Genomic DNA, 12987 nt, shown 5'->3' on the forward strand with positions numbered 1-12987 from the left:
GTGTGTGTGTGTGTGTGTGTGTGTGCGTGTGCGTGTGAAGTAAAGAGTTTCCGTTCAAAGATTCATTTTTCTTTCCAGCTTTATGAATAAATCAAGTGCATTGCAGTGTTTTGCAGCATGAATTGTGCAGTTTTGTGTAGTTGTCTATTGTTGTATATGGGAAAGCTCTACAGCATGTATGGCTGGTGACTTTGCCTTTGCAGCAAATGCCCCTGGTGCCTATAGGCAGTGCTGTGCCCAAATAAAAAGGAGGTAGGTGGTGGGAGGTGGGGGGGCTTCTGTGGGAGCTGCATAGGCTGCGCTGCTGGCTGAGTCATCGTAACGGTTGTGATCACACAAACTCCCTTGTGTACACTTTTTTCCCACCGTAACAGCACTATGACAATCTGCATCGGGGCGATTTCTGGCAGACAAGGCGCTTACAGGACCTGGGGAAATAAAACAGAGAAAGTAGATCATTAACTTCTCTTCCCAAACACATTAGATCACTTACAGCGCTAATTTCCAGGTTGGTACTTCTTGCCTCCACGATGCTCACTAACATAAAAGCTCGGCCTACATGTGAAGACGACAGTATTATTGCAGTCAACATTGCTAGCATTTTACAAAAAACGATGCCAGCATCATACTTCTGACAAGAGCAACAATTTTGTGATTCATGATAGCATCTGCTGTCTTGGTGGAATAAACTAATAAGATGCATTAGTCCAGTTTGACCACCAGAGGGCCAAAAATACCATCCATCCATCTATCCAGCCACCACCAGACACAACTTAAATTAACGTAATAACCAATTGTGTATTTGTTAAATGCAAGTATTTATATTATATTTATTTTCCAACTTAACTTTTCCCATTCTGCAAGACTTGCCAGACAGTTTTTTGATGGTAGGCAGCACACAGAGAATTTTAGTTGAAAGACTACTCATCATTCTCTGTTAAACATCTTGTACTAGCCATAAAAATGAAAAAATAGTGACTTTTCTTCTTCCTTGTCACAATCCTTCTCATTAGTTTATATTCTGTATAGAAGAAAATCTCAATGTCATGATCACATGATGCAGGTTGGCGTCATGCCTGGAGTTCCATTAATATTCTATTTTTGGATTATTGTATTTCCTCTGGATCATAAATTTGATTGTTCAGGACACAAGGTATCCACCTTTCCTGTTAGCTCTGCAGCTCAGTGCCCCTGCTTTGTCAGCTCTTTGTCTGTCAGTGTATTTTCTCTTCCCAGCATTAAATTTAATGAAAAATAATAAAGATGTTTGTGTGATATGTGATTATTTGTCTCAGTAGCATGTCATAGGATACAAAGTGATTAAGTTTTAATCAAAGCATGCAGCAGAGATGGTGACAATTTTCTATCATATGGAGAAAAGTGGATTATTGGATTTGTAACTCATTTTGTTTTCAACATACCCCTAAAATATTCTAACTGTAATTCACAAAGTTTTTTATGCGGTGTTTTTATCTTATAAAAACAAGTTTCATGTAATACAATGGTAAACATAATCTATATGATACTAGAGCAGCTCCTAGAGGTGATTAATTGAAATAACACCTTATATATTACCCTGATTTCAGATTTTACACTGACTTGATAATGTCTTTATGTTGCACCAAGTTAGGCACTTCTGACAGACTTTTGCACACTCCTTTTAATGTTTATGAACCTTTATCTCTTTCTTTAGTTAACATCTTCTTTATGATAATACATAATTGTTGTTTATAGAAGTAAGAGTAAATCTAGCACCAGTAGTCAGCCGCATATATATATATTTTTTTCTGCTGGCACTGGCAGCTACTGTATGCAGCTGTTTAGTGACACACTGAAAATGGAATTTCTCCAGCCATAGTGGAACACAGAGGACCTGCATGAGTCATATAGTCACTGTTATGCCCACACAACAAATGCCCTGTGGACAAATATTTACTAAACATACAAAATCTTCACTGTGCAGTTGAAGAGTGAGGAAATGCTTCATCTGAGCATGAGGTTCCAACTCTGATCTTTAAACTTTTCTTGCACAGATGTCAGTTTAAAAGTCATGTTGCTATTCTGGATCAGTATCTGACCTCTGGCCTTCCCAGACACCACATGTCCCAGGATAGAGGCCTGGCTCTATTGGTCCTCCCAGTGTGTCCATCAGAGTATGAAGGCCTCTCACAGGGGGAAAGTAAAGAAGGCCTGTCTGCTATGCATTGCCAGGTTGCTATAAAAAGGGTGTGGTATGCTGCCTTGGGCTTACTGTTGGTCAGCCAGAGTGTGTGTGAGTGTCCACAACTTAGGAGGGCTGAGGGCTCTGTGTCTGGTTTAAGTAAAAATCTAGGGAAATAGCATTAAGCATGGCTGCCGCCCATCGTTTGGTTATTGTCCGCCATGGCGAGAGCGCCTGGAACCAAGAGAACCGCTTCTGTGGCTGGTTCGATGCTGACCTCAGTGAAAAGGGAGTGGAGGAGGCCAAGCGTGGTGCCCAGGCTATCAAGGAGGCAGGCATGAAGTTTGATGTGTGCTACACCTCTGTGCTGAAACGTGCCATCAAGACCCTGTGGACCATCATGGAGGGCACAGACCAGATGTGGCTGCCTGTGATTCGTACCTGGCGTCTGAATGAACGCCATTACGGAGGCCTCACTGGGCTCAACAAGGCAGAGACGGCCGAAAAGCACGGTGAAGAGCAGGTGAAGATCTGGCGTCGTTCCTTTGATATCCCACCTCCACCCATGGATAAGGACCACCCTTATCACAAAATCATCAGCGAGGTGAGACAAATGCAAAGTAGCTTAATCATTTCTAAGCTTAAAGAGCTCCAGAATTTGCTTGAGAGTGCTGTCAGTTATTAAGCTTTTGTACTTTGCGGTGTTGTTTTTGCCTCCAGTCTCGGCGCTACAAAGGCTTGAAGCCTGGTGAGCTGCCCACATGTGAGTCACTTAAAGATACCATTGCCCGCGCTCTGCCTTTCTGGAATGAAGTCATTGTTCCTGAAATCAAAGCTGGGAAGAATGTCATCATTGCTGCCCATGGAAACAGCCTCCGTGGCATTGTCAAGCACTTAGAGGGTAAGCACTGTGGACAAAGCTTACAAAAAGAAAAGAATGAGAAGGTCGGACACAGTAGATAGAGAGACTTAAAAAATTACACTGCAGAACACTTAACGGTGAAATTATTTCATGATAGCCAAAGACTTCTGCAGAAAGTTGACCTGAATAGCCAGTGTCACACACTTACACAGACTTTACACACATACAGACAAGAGTTGTGGATTGCATTGTCTATAAATAGCAGCAGAGGCTCACACCAGATCTCAGGGACAGGGTAGAGGGTCATGAGCTTGGTTCCCATTACAGTCACGACCTTTATGTAGAAAGGTTGTACTTTTTCAAGGAGCAGCCCAGAGACGGATAAGGGTTTTAAAGAGCTTCAAGGGCAATAGTAAATGTCAGATAGGAGTGGCAGGTCCAGTGTTGAAAGACAGAGGCAGACCTTAGAACTTCAAATACACTGAGATATAAAGAAAACATTCTTTAGTTTTTTTTTTTCTGTTGTCCATCTGTTGTCCTGTCTATGTTGCTGGGAATCTGACAGACTTACAGTACAGTGTATTGTATCAGTTACAGTCCTCTGATGCTGATCTTTGCATGTCTCCATCTGCTCCGTCTGCTTGCATCACCAGGTATGTCTGATGCAGCCATCATGGAGCTGAACCTTCCCACGGGAATCCCAATTGTGTATGAGTTGGATGCTAACCTGAAGCCCATTAAGCCCATGTCTTTCCTCGGTGATGAGGAAACTGTAAAGAAGGCCATGGAGGCTGTAGCTGCCCAGGGCAAAGCGAAGAAATAAGCCAGACTCCTTGCGGAGGCAGAAAAAGAGACTGTTACCCACCTTCAACCTTTTCCTCTAATCTATTAGTAGATCCTTGTTGTCCATTCCAACTGGGGAAGCGTTTAATGGTTCTTTTGGAGACAGGCCACTTTCAGCCCATTAGCTTACTGTTTGCTTAAATGACAAACACAGGGATGACCTTTTAAAGCAAAAATGCAGGGCCTAACATTTGATGTCATCACACACCACTCAGTCCTTTGTGGCCAAGCCCTATTTTGTGGGCCCTCGCCAACCTGGCACAACCAATAAAGAAACCATCTTTTTATGTAGTGCTGTATCAGTTTCATTGCCTTCCTTATCTTCTTGCACCTCTTTTCTCTTTTTGTGTCTTTAAATTACATCGTCATCCTTATCTCCCATCCTTCTTCCCTCCCTGTTTGAAAATCCGAGCTTTCAGCAAAGTGCTAAAGGTGCTGTGAAATCTTATCCAGGAGCTGTAGCGAGGGGAGGAGGGGGGAGGAGAGCGAGAAACACAGCCTAATGGTTAAGTCAATGGGTTCAACCTGGCAGCACTCCCATGATGCAGGAATATGCTTGCTCATCCTCCACTCCAGTCAGATCTCACTGGAAAACGTGCACACGCAATAATTTTAAACAGGTACCTATTGCACTTAAGGCCCAGGTAAGAGTCAGTACAGACAAGTGACTGCAGTCATTGGGAGAAACATAAATGCAGACATTTCCAGATTTTTCTTTAAGGTTTTTGGTGGACTTGTCCCTTTTGACAAAGTGTTAACTGAAAATTAATGCAAATTTATTCCGAGTGCCTTTTTTGTGCAATAAAACATTTCTATCCTGATGGGAGCAGTGTCTTCTAGGATGACAATGCCTCAGCTTACACAAGCTTGCTGAACTGTTCAGTGAGTATGACAGTGACATCATCATATATCATCTTCTGGCTTCCCCCATCACTAAATCTCCACACAGTGCAGCACCACAGGAAGATGCTGAACTGTCATTTTGGCCAAACCCCAACCGAGACAACCTTTGGAAGAATGGTTCATCCCTGTACAAGTTGTTTTACTGGCTTAATAGCATAAGACGCTTTGTCATCTTCCTGCAAGTACATCCAGACTGTTTAGTTGTCCCCTTGAAGTGATTTTATGTGAGGAGAAATTCTTCAGGCCTGCGACAGCATTCTAATGCAAGCCTTTGTTTTTTTTCACAAAGTTACACCACAGTAACATTCTTTTTGATTGTCGCACATTCTCATCTTGTTAGCAAGCTGAGGTTAGAGTATGGAGTGCTGCTAAAGAGGGCTGAGTGCTTAACATTACGGTACAGGGAAGCTTGAAATCCTAACCTTCTAATCAGTCATCCAAATGTTTCTGAATGCATGTTTCTGCTACTATTGCCCATAATATGGATCGCCACTGTGCGCACTAAAAACAATATATAGCTTTTTAGCTGAACCAAAACAACTTAAAGTTGACCTTCACTTACATTGTAAATATAATTTTGCCTGTGTTCTGCCTTCAATCATCAAAGCAATCCCTTCTCCTCTTTCATTTGTGCTATCATAATAAAAGACCCATGAATTAAGTACCACACCATTCCTCACAGGTTTATTTTGAGATCGGCGTGGTCAGTTTACAGACATTTTTTCTCACTTTAACACAGTGTTATATTAAACCATTAAAAAAACAAAACAACACAATATGCAACACCATAGTTTTAAAGGGCAGCAAATAGAGAAGGAACACTGTAGTGTTGTCATGACACCTACTGGCTAAATAAGAGACTGAAGGAAAACATAAAAGGGGCTGTTTTGCCATTTCTAAAACCTAAACCCTGAGGACTAGGAATCTAAATACACTGACTGAAGGTGGTGTTAGGAAGCTGCTGCCTTGTCCACAGAATCGTTTTACTATTATCAAATGAATTCTTTTCATTAAAACAACAGCGTCATCAAAATCCTTTAGAAAGGAGCCTGAGGGGCACACAAGCAACATAAATCAGATAAAACTGACTTCAATGCACACCAGGACATTTGGTGTAGTCACTGTTCACACAGGATCAGGGGCACTATTTTTCTTGAGGGACTTCATGAAGTTTGGCCGAAATGTTATCTTATAAGGATTCTTCTTGTAGTCAACGGCTCTGCTTGTTTCTTCTTTTGATCTGTCTACATACTCTGCAGCAGTTGTGACATTTCTTTCTATGTTGTTGATTAACTCGCCCTGGGAGAAGAAAAAAACATAATGAATGTCATTCACAAATATGTTACATTAAACTTCATTAAACATTCTCAGGCGAGGTAGCTTGTTTTACCTGGAGTTCCAGCATCATGGCAGTGTCAACAAATATCTCGTGCAGCTCTTTAATGCTGGACTCGAGGCAGAGGATTTCCTGATGGCGAAGTTCAATCTCAGTCAGAGCCTGGCTGGAAATCTGACTGTCAGAGGTGATCTGCGAAAGAGAAAATGCTCAAGCTGTGTTTGAATTATCATATAAACGGCTTCAAACGTACAAAAACTGCTTATCTGAGTGACCCAAAAAAAGATGAAAAAAAGATGTTAGATTCCACTCACATCAGATATGAAGATGGCAAGATTGTCACGTTCCAACATCTCCTCCAACTCTTTACCTGTAGTGCTTTTATTCACTGAAAGTAACAAAAGATACTAAATAAGTTTCATCATGTTTGTGGAACTTAATTTATTGAACAACAACTAAATAAATAACAGACAAAGACCAAGACTTATTTTGTGCTGCCAAGGATGCCAGTTAGATAGTCACCACAGGATGGCGCAATTACACCTCAACTTCTACTTATTGCTATAATGATATACATTAGTCTGTTTACTAAACGTACTACTGCACATTTAAATTACAGTGTATCGTACTGTGGAGCAGCTTAAGTACTACACTTAAAAGCAGTTTTCACAGATACACTGCACCCTGTAACTATTCTAGATGTTGTCAAAGGAGCTTGCAAAGAAAAGCGTCTGGACTTCTTTAAGTTACTTGAAGACGTTTCACCTCTCATCCGAGAAGCTTCTTCAGTTCTAAGGTCAAATGGTGGAGAGTCCCAGATATAAACCTAGTGGGAGTATCCCCCCACAGAGGGACAAAAGGACCCCCTGATGATCCTCTAATCGCCTGAGCCAAGGTGTGAAACTGGGTGTGGGTCCCAATCAGCCAGAGTTTCGGGTGTGTTCATTGTGAAACCTGGCCCCACCTTATCATGCGAATTCCTGAGGTCAGATGGCCCAGGATGTGAGTGGGCGTTAAGGCGTCTGGGAAGGGATCTCAAAACTGGATTATAGATGGCAGAGAGTTGGTGTCGTAAACCCCCACCTCTGTTCAAAGATGGTCGCTCACAGTGGACATAGATGGCTTCTTTCACTAGTCTCTCTCTTCACTTGCATACCCACCACGGAGGCCGTGGAGACTGTCAGAAAACGACTACAAGAAGACAGCTCCTTGGAGGACAGGACCAACTTCACACCCGATCAGATTTGCACACTGTTAGACCTCTGCCTCACCACTACATATTTCAAATACAACGAAGGCTTTTACAGACAAAAACATGGCTGTGCCATGGGCTCCCCCGTGTCACCTATTGTAGCCAACCTTTACATGGAGGAAGTGGAAAGGAAGGCTCTTGGCTCTTTCAAAGGAAGAGTACCCAGCCACTGGTACAGATATGTGGACGACACCTGGGTCAAAATCAAGACACAAGAAGTGGAATCCTTCACTGCGCACATTAACGCTGTGGATAAAAACATCAAGTTCACCAGGGAAGACACAAAGGACAACTGTTTGCCTTTCCTGGACTGCGCTGTGCACACTGAAGAGAACGGCAAACTCAACATCGAAGTTTACCGGAAGCCCACACACACGGACCAGTACCTCCACTTTGACTCCCATCACCCTTTGGAACACAAACTTGGAGTAATTAGGACCCTACACCACCGGGCAGAACATGTTCCCTCTAAGCCTGAAGGAAAAAAGAAGGAACACACACATGTAAAGGAAGCACTCAAAACGTGCGGCTATCCTAAATGGGCGTTCTTAAAGTCAGCAAAGAGGCACAAAAAAGAAGACCAGACACCAGCGAGGGAGGATAAGAAGGACAGACGCAACAACATTGTCATCCCCTATGTAGCCGGTGTATCAGAAAAACTTAGGAGAGTTTTCTCCAAGCATGACATCCCGGTGCATTTCAGACCCAGCAACACGCTCAGACAAAAACTGGTTCACCCGAAAGACAAAACGCCAAAACACAGACTTAACAATGTGGTGTATGCTGTACAGTGCAGCGAGGAATGCCCAGACCTCTACATTGGAGAGACCAAACAGCCACTTCACAAGCGCATGGCACAACACAGAAGAGCCACCTCCACAGGACAGGACTCAGCAGTCCATCTGCATCTTAAGGATAAAGGACACTCTTTCGAGGATGCCAATGTTCACATTTTGGACAGAGAGGACAGATGGTTTGAAAGAGGAGTGAAAGAATGTCCACTGTGAGCGACCATCTTTGAACAGAGGTGGGGGTTTACGACACCAACTCTCTGCCATCTATAATCCAGTTTTGAGATCCCTTCCCAGACGCCTTAACGCCCACTCACATCCTGGGCCATCTGACCTCAGGAATTCGCATGATAAGGTGGGGCCAGGTTTCACAATGAACACACCCGAAACTCTGGCTGATTGGGACCCACACCCAGTTTCACACCTTGGCTCAGGCGATTAGAGGATCATCAGGGGGTCCTTTTGTCCCTCTGTGGGGGGATACTCCCACTAGGTTTATATCTGGGACTCTCCACCATTTGACCTTAGAACTGAAGAAGCTTCTCGGATGAGAGGTGAAACGTCTTCAAGTAACTTAAAGAAGTCCAGACGCTTTTCTTTGCAAGCTCCTTTGACTACGATGACCTGGATGACTGAGAACCTTCACAGACATATTCTAGATGTTATCATGGGGAACCGCATGTATGAGTGCTTATTAAACAGACGTTCACCCTGCCAGCTGCTTAGTACAATATTAATTGTAGATTTGAAGGAAAAAAAATTACCATAGCATACCTGCCACCTTTATAGGTACACCTATTCAACATCTTTTTAACATAACTCTTTATTCAGCCAATCACATGGCAACGCAGTGCATGCATTTAGACATGCAGACATGGACAAGGTGACCCGTGTTTGAGCATCAGAATGTGGAAAAAGGTGATTTAAGTGACTCTGAATGTAACATGTTTGTTGGTGTCACACTGGCTAGTCTGAAACTATTGATCTACTGAGATTTTCCCACACAGCCATCTCTAGGGTTTTTTTTTAGGGAATAGGCCAAAAAAAATACCCCATGAGTTTTCTGGGCAAAAATGCCTTGTTGATGCCTGAGGACAGAGGCAATGGCCAGACTGCTTCAAGCTGATAGTAACGCAACAGTAACTCAAATTATCATTCTCATTACAACCAATGCATGCAGAAAAACATCTCTGAATGTAGAACACATAGAACCTTGAATGTGATGGGCTGGCAGCCATGAAGAATTAAGGTGAAAGTTAGTCCAGTCTCTTTATTAGATAATAATAAAGTGTATCTAATAAAGTAGTTTGTGAGTGCATGTAAACTGTAAGGCAGCACTGTTTTTAACAGGAATTGAAAGGACAGTTTCCTTTACTGTTTAAATGTATAAAATGACTTCAGACTACAAAAGGAGAAAAAGAAAGCTGTAAACATGATGTATAATAGAAAGCTGGTTATAATACTGTGAAGTAGTGAGTCATGAGAAAGAACAATGAACCTGACACTTATTTACAATACAGCGCTGACCATAAACTGTAGACTGTAAATTGCTGCTCCAAAACGACACCAGCTTATTATCCAAAGTGCTACTACTATGCAAACACTCTCACAGTGACTTACACTAGTGTAGGTTTTAGTAAAGCATTGGCAGAAGCGCCCTCCATACAATGCAGTATGGACTGGTGTATGAAATAAAATCCATTTACACAACCTGACCTGAGGGTGAGGAGGGACAAGTGCTCCCTTTTAGATTTGGCAACTTACCAATCTCCAGCTGTCTCTGAATTTTTGCCTTGCATTTTTCTCTGAAGGAAATTTGTGCCTCATGGTAACCCTTCATGACTTCAGCAAACCACCGAGTCAAGTACGAGTGCTGTTGAAAGAGAGCCAGAGAATGAAGGGAATCAATTCAAATGTCAATAAAGAGACCTCTGTCAGGAGTAATTTTGCCGGGCGTGTTTGAAACTGCAAAGGAGTGTCAGACAATCATTTTGCACCTGGTTTGTGGCAGGAAATAAAACTACTTGCACACCTGGTTATTCCTAATACGTTGGGCTACTGTAGCTCCGGTCTCATCCCCAGGCTTCTGCATTGCTGAAAAACAATACTATCTAACATGAATACAGGACCAAGTGAAAACTAAACAAAGTCTGCTATGTCACAGTACTTTTCTGCAGTTACAGTAAAGAGCTCAGTGTTATTGTCAGCTTGTTTACAAAAGGCATGTTGAGTGGGCTACACCACACTTCCTTTTTACACATTTACAAGTCAAATCCTGTGTTACAAACTACTCCCACTGTATGAGGAACTCAGCTGCACTGATCCTCCCCATTTCATTATATTAAACAATAACAACACAGCTAAATATGCATCATCCATATCGAAAAAAATGATAAATTTTATCTAACTGCACTGAAGCATGACAAAAACTTACACTGCATAAAAGCTAATTTTGCAGTGCTTTACAAAAAAATTGTGTCCACCTACATTTTAGCCTTGCTTTGATTAACTTAGCATTCTTCTTGGTCTCATTGTTCAGCAACTCCAGCTCATCTTTGTTTCCTGGAAGAACAAAACAAGTTCAGTCCACAGAGGAAATAACTACTGTGTGTGGTGAATATCACCACAGACAGACACCACGGGTGTCAAAAAGGATTAACTTTTATATATAGTGCTTTTGTGATGTTCATATTATATCTGCAATTTTAAAAACAGTTGGTATGTTGTACAAAATGTGAATAAAAACAGAATGCATTGATCAGAAAATCTGATAAACATATTTTATTCATAACAGAAAATGTACAATTTAAAATAAACATTACTCATTTTATGTCTCAAATGTCTCAAAAAATTGGGATAGGACAAGAAAATGTTAAAAAAAGTTAAATAAAAGGTAAGTGGTACTAAGAAGAAAGAGCTGGGGAACTGGCACTGGGTCAGTAACATGAGTAGGAATAAAAAGAGCATCTTAGAGAGGCCAGTGAAGTTGCATTTTTGAGTATTAATATTGTCTACTCAAAAAGAAACTACAAAATGCACTGCTGCTATAAGCACAACAAGTCATTTCTTAATAACGGTGTGTAAAGAATACCACCACAAGCTGGAGACGGTTTAATTTGAGGTACCTAGTGACCTTTTGCACGCTACACTGTTATTATCTCCATCTGTGGGTGTATGTGTGTGTGTGTATATATGCAGATTTTGAAGCTATATCTAAACTTCCTAAGCATGTTGATCTGTGTAACATTTACCAAGTCTGTTGCTGTACAAACAGCTGCAGGTGTGTTTGTCAAAGGCTGTTTAGCCTCTTCGTTGTGTGTGTTTCTTGTTGCTGTTGTGTGACAAGGAGAATTTGAGACAGTTTGAACGCTTCAGCATAACAATGAAGAACTCACTTTTGTTCTTCTTGCTTCTTGCTTCTTTTTGAAAAATAAAAAATAAAAATCAGCACTTACTTTTGTCATGACTCGGAAACGCGAGGATGGCAGCTTGTCTTCTCTCCACATCCTCTGCTTGACAGGAGATTTTTTCAATGAGGCCTCTCACCTCCCCCACCTACACATGCATGGATGCAAACACTACTGTTACACAGCTTGGAACACACAACATGAAAATATTATATGGGGTATGGTGGTGGGAACTGGTCTGACAGCACACATGATACTTTGCTTTTGTGAGGCTAACACATTTCTAGCAAAATGAACACACGTTTATCAGACAACCACTGCCAGAAATTACACCTTTAAATGTAATTACACAGTCTATGACAGTTAACTATTGTATTAAGTATTGCCTTTAAAATATTGTACATATGAAATTTGAGCTATTTCAGAAAGAACAGCGTAGCTCAAAGCTGTGTCATGTTTACCGTTTTGAAAAAATCCTCCATGTCTTTCGTGGCCGTCATTTCGTCCTTTTACAGGTGAGGAAAAATGACATTAGTCCGTTAAAGAGATTTGAAAAACACCACCTTTACAGGGAAAATCCCTTGAATGTTTTAGCATTAATATCTAATACTAAAAAACAAAATACAAAGCTGCTGTATAAGCGAGACAAACTGGATGTAGGCTTTTTTCCGAGAAAGTCTTTTAACTTTAAAAACCTTTTAAAAACCTACCAAACGGCTAACATACGGTCGGCATTACGGTGACTACAACGACAAAAAGAAGAATCCCTCGTAATACTGTTACTTTCGGTATTGGCGATAAGGCTCGGCCTCACCTGCTCTCTGCCCTTCCTCTTGTTAGCACAGCTCGATGAGCTCACCTGTGTAATAAAGTGCGCTGGCACGCAGGCGCGTTACCGTCACAACAAAGCAAACAAAGAGCCTGTCCTGCGGCTAAAGGTACTGTACTTAAGGAGCAGGTGTGGGAGTGATGCACCTGCCGTCTGTTTACTGTAGTTCACCGAGACTTAGCATTAGAACTATACCAGGGAGTGAGATTTAGGGGATTGAAAGGCTTTTCCTACACGGGAGTTAACCAGTACGAATCCCAGTGCTAACATACTGTATGCTGTGCGGTTAACTGCAGCCAGGGCATAGCTTGTAATTGCCCAATACCCACAAACACCTTATTACAAATGTTTGGTAACAAGCCCTAGCTAACTGGTTTTAATGGGCAGGTCTTTTTTTTTCCTTCAACAATTACTCAAATCACACCGGAATGTGTACATACTGTACACAGAATAGTTTTACATAGAGTGCACTGTACTTCACTGAAGAATGTAACCATCACAGTGCACCAAAATATTTAAATTACCTCATATGAAATAGAAATGGTCATAGCATAACAGTATGTCTACACACACACACACAGCTGTTGCTATCTCCCCCTCTCT

At 41.7% G+C, this 12987-nt stretch overlaps 2 protein-coding genes across 2 annotated transcripts; one reads left to right on the forward strand and one right to left on the reverse strand.

Annotated features, from left to right (window-relative positions):
• The first annotated feature begins 2263 nt into the window (after positions 1-2263).
• On the forward strand, positions 2264-5425 carry pgam2 (phosphoglycerate mutase 2 (muscle)). The gene is made up of 3 exons (XM_084934924.1): positions 2264-2765; positions 2882-3062; positions 3677-5425. The coding sequence occupies exons 1-3, from the start codon at positions 2349-2351 to the stop codon at positions 3844-3846; spliced, it is 768 nt and encodes a 255-aa protein (XP_084791050.1). The 5' UTR covers positions 2264-2348; the 3' UTR covers positions 3847-5425.
• Positions 5343-12396, reverse strand: LOC146383591 (syntaxin-2-like). The gene is made up of 9 exons (XM_084934922.1): positions 12266-12396; positions 12017-12061; positions 11604-11703; positions 10636-10710; positions 10181-10242; positions 9913-10021; positions 6420-6493; positions 6160-6297; positions 5343-6068 (listed from the first exon to the last, which is right to left on the reverse strand). The coding sequence occupies exons 2-9, from the start codon at positions 12053-12055 to the stop codon at positions 5895-5897; spliced, it is 771 nt and encodes a 256-aa protein (XP_084791048.1). The 5' UTR covers positions 12056-12061; positions 12266-12396; the 3' UTR covers positions 5343-5894.
• Positions 12397-12987: the final 591 nt, after the last annotated feature.

The sequence above is a fragment of the Perissodus microlepis genome, chromosome 7 (assembly GCF_051167445.1).
Source record: "Perissodus microlepis isolate ML-2025 ecotype Zambia chromosome 7, ASM5116744v1, whole genome shotgun sequence".
Lineage (NCBI taxonomy): Eukaryota > Metazoa > Chordata > Actinopteri > Cichliformes > Cichlidae > Perissodus > Perissodus microlepis.

Bases quoted from the DNA above. Each gene is read 5' to 3' on its own strand.
- pgam2 (XM_084934924.1), top strand. From the start codon at position 2,349: ATGGCTGCCGCCCATCGTTTGGTTATTGTCCGCCATGGCGAGAGCGCC. The intron at 2,766-2,881 runs GTGAGACAAATG...TTTTGCCTCCAG, and splicing joins ATCACAAAATCATCAGCGAG to TCTCGGCGCTACAAAGGCTT. The intron at 3,063-3,676 runs GTAAGCACTGTG...TTGCATCACCAG, and splicing joins CATTGTCAAGCACTTAGAGG to GTATGTCTGATGCAGCCATC.
- LOC146383591 (XM_084934922.1), bottom strand. From the start codon at position 12,055: ATGACGGCCACGAAAGACATGGAGGATTTTTTCAAAACG. The intron at 6,494-9,912 runs GTAAGTTGCCAA...TGTTACTTTCAG, and splicing joins TCAGAGACAGCTGGAGATTG to TGAATAAAAGCACTACAGGT. The intron at 6,298-6,419 runs GTGAGTGGAATC...TCTCTTTCGCAG, and splicing joins TTGCCATCTTCATATCTGAT to ATCACCTCTGACAGTCAGAT.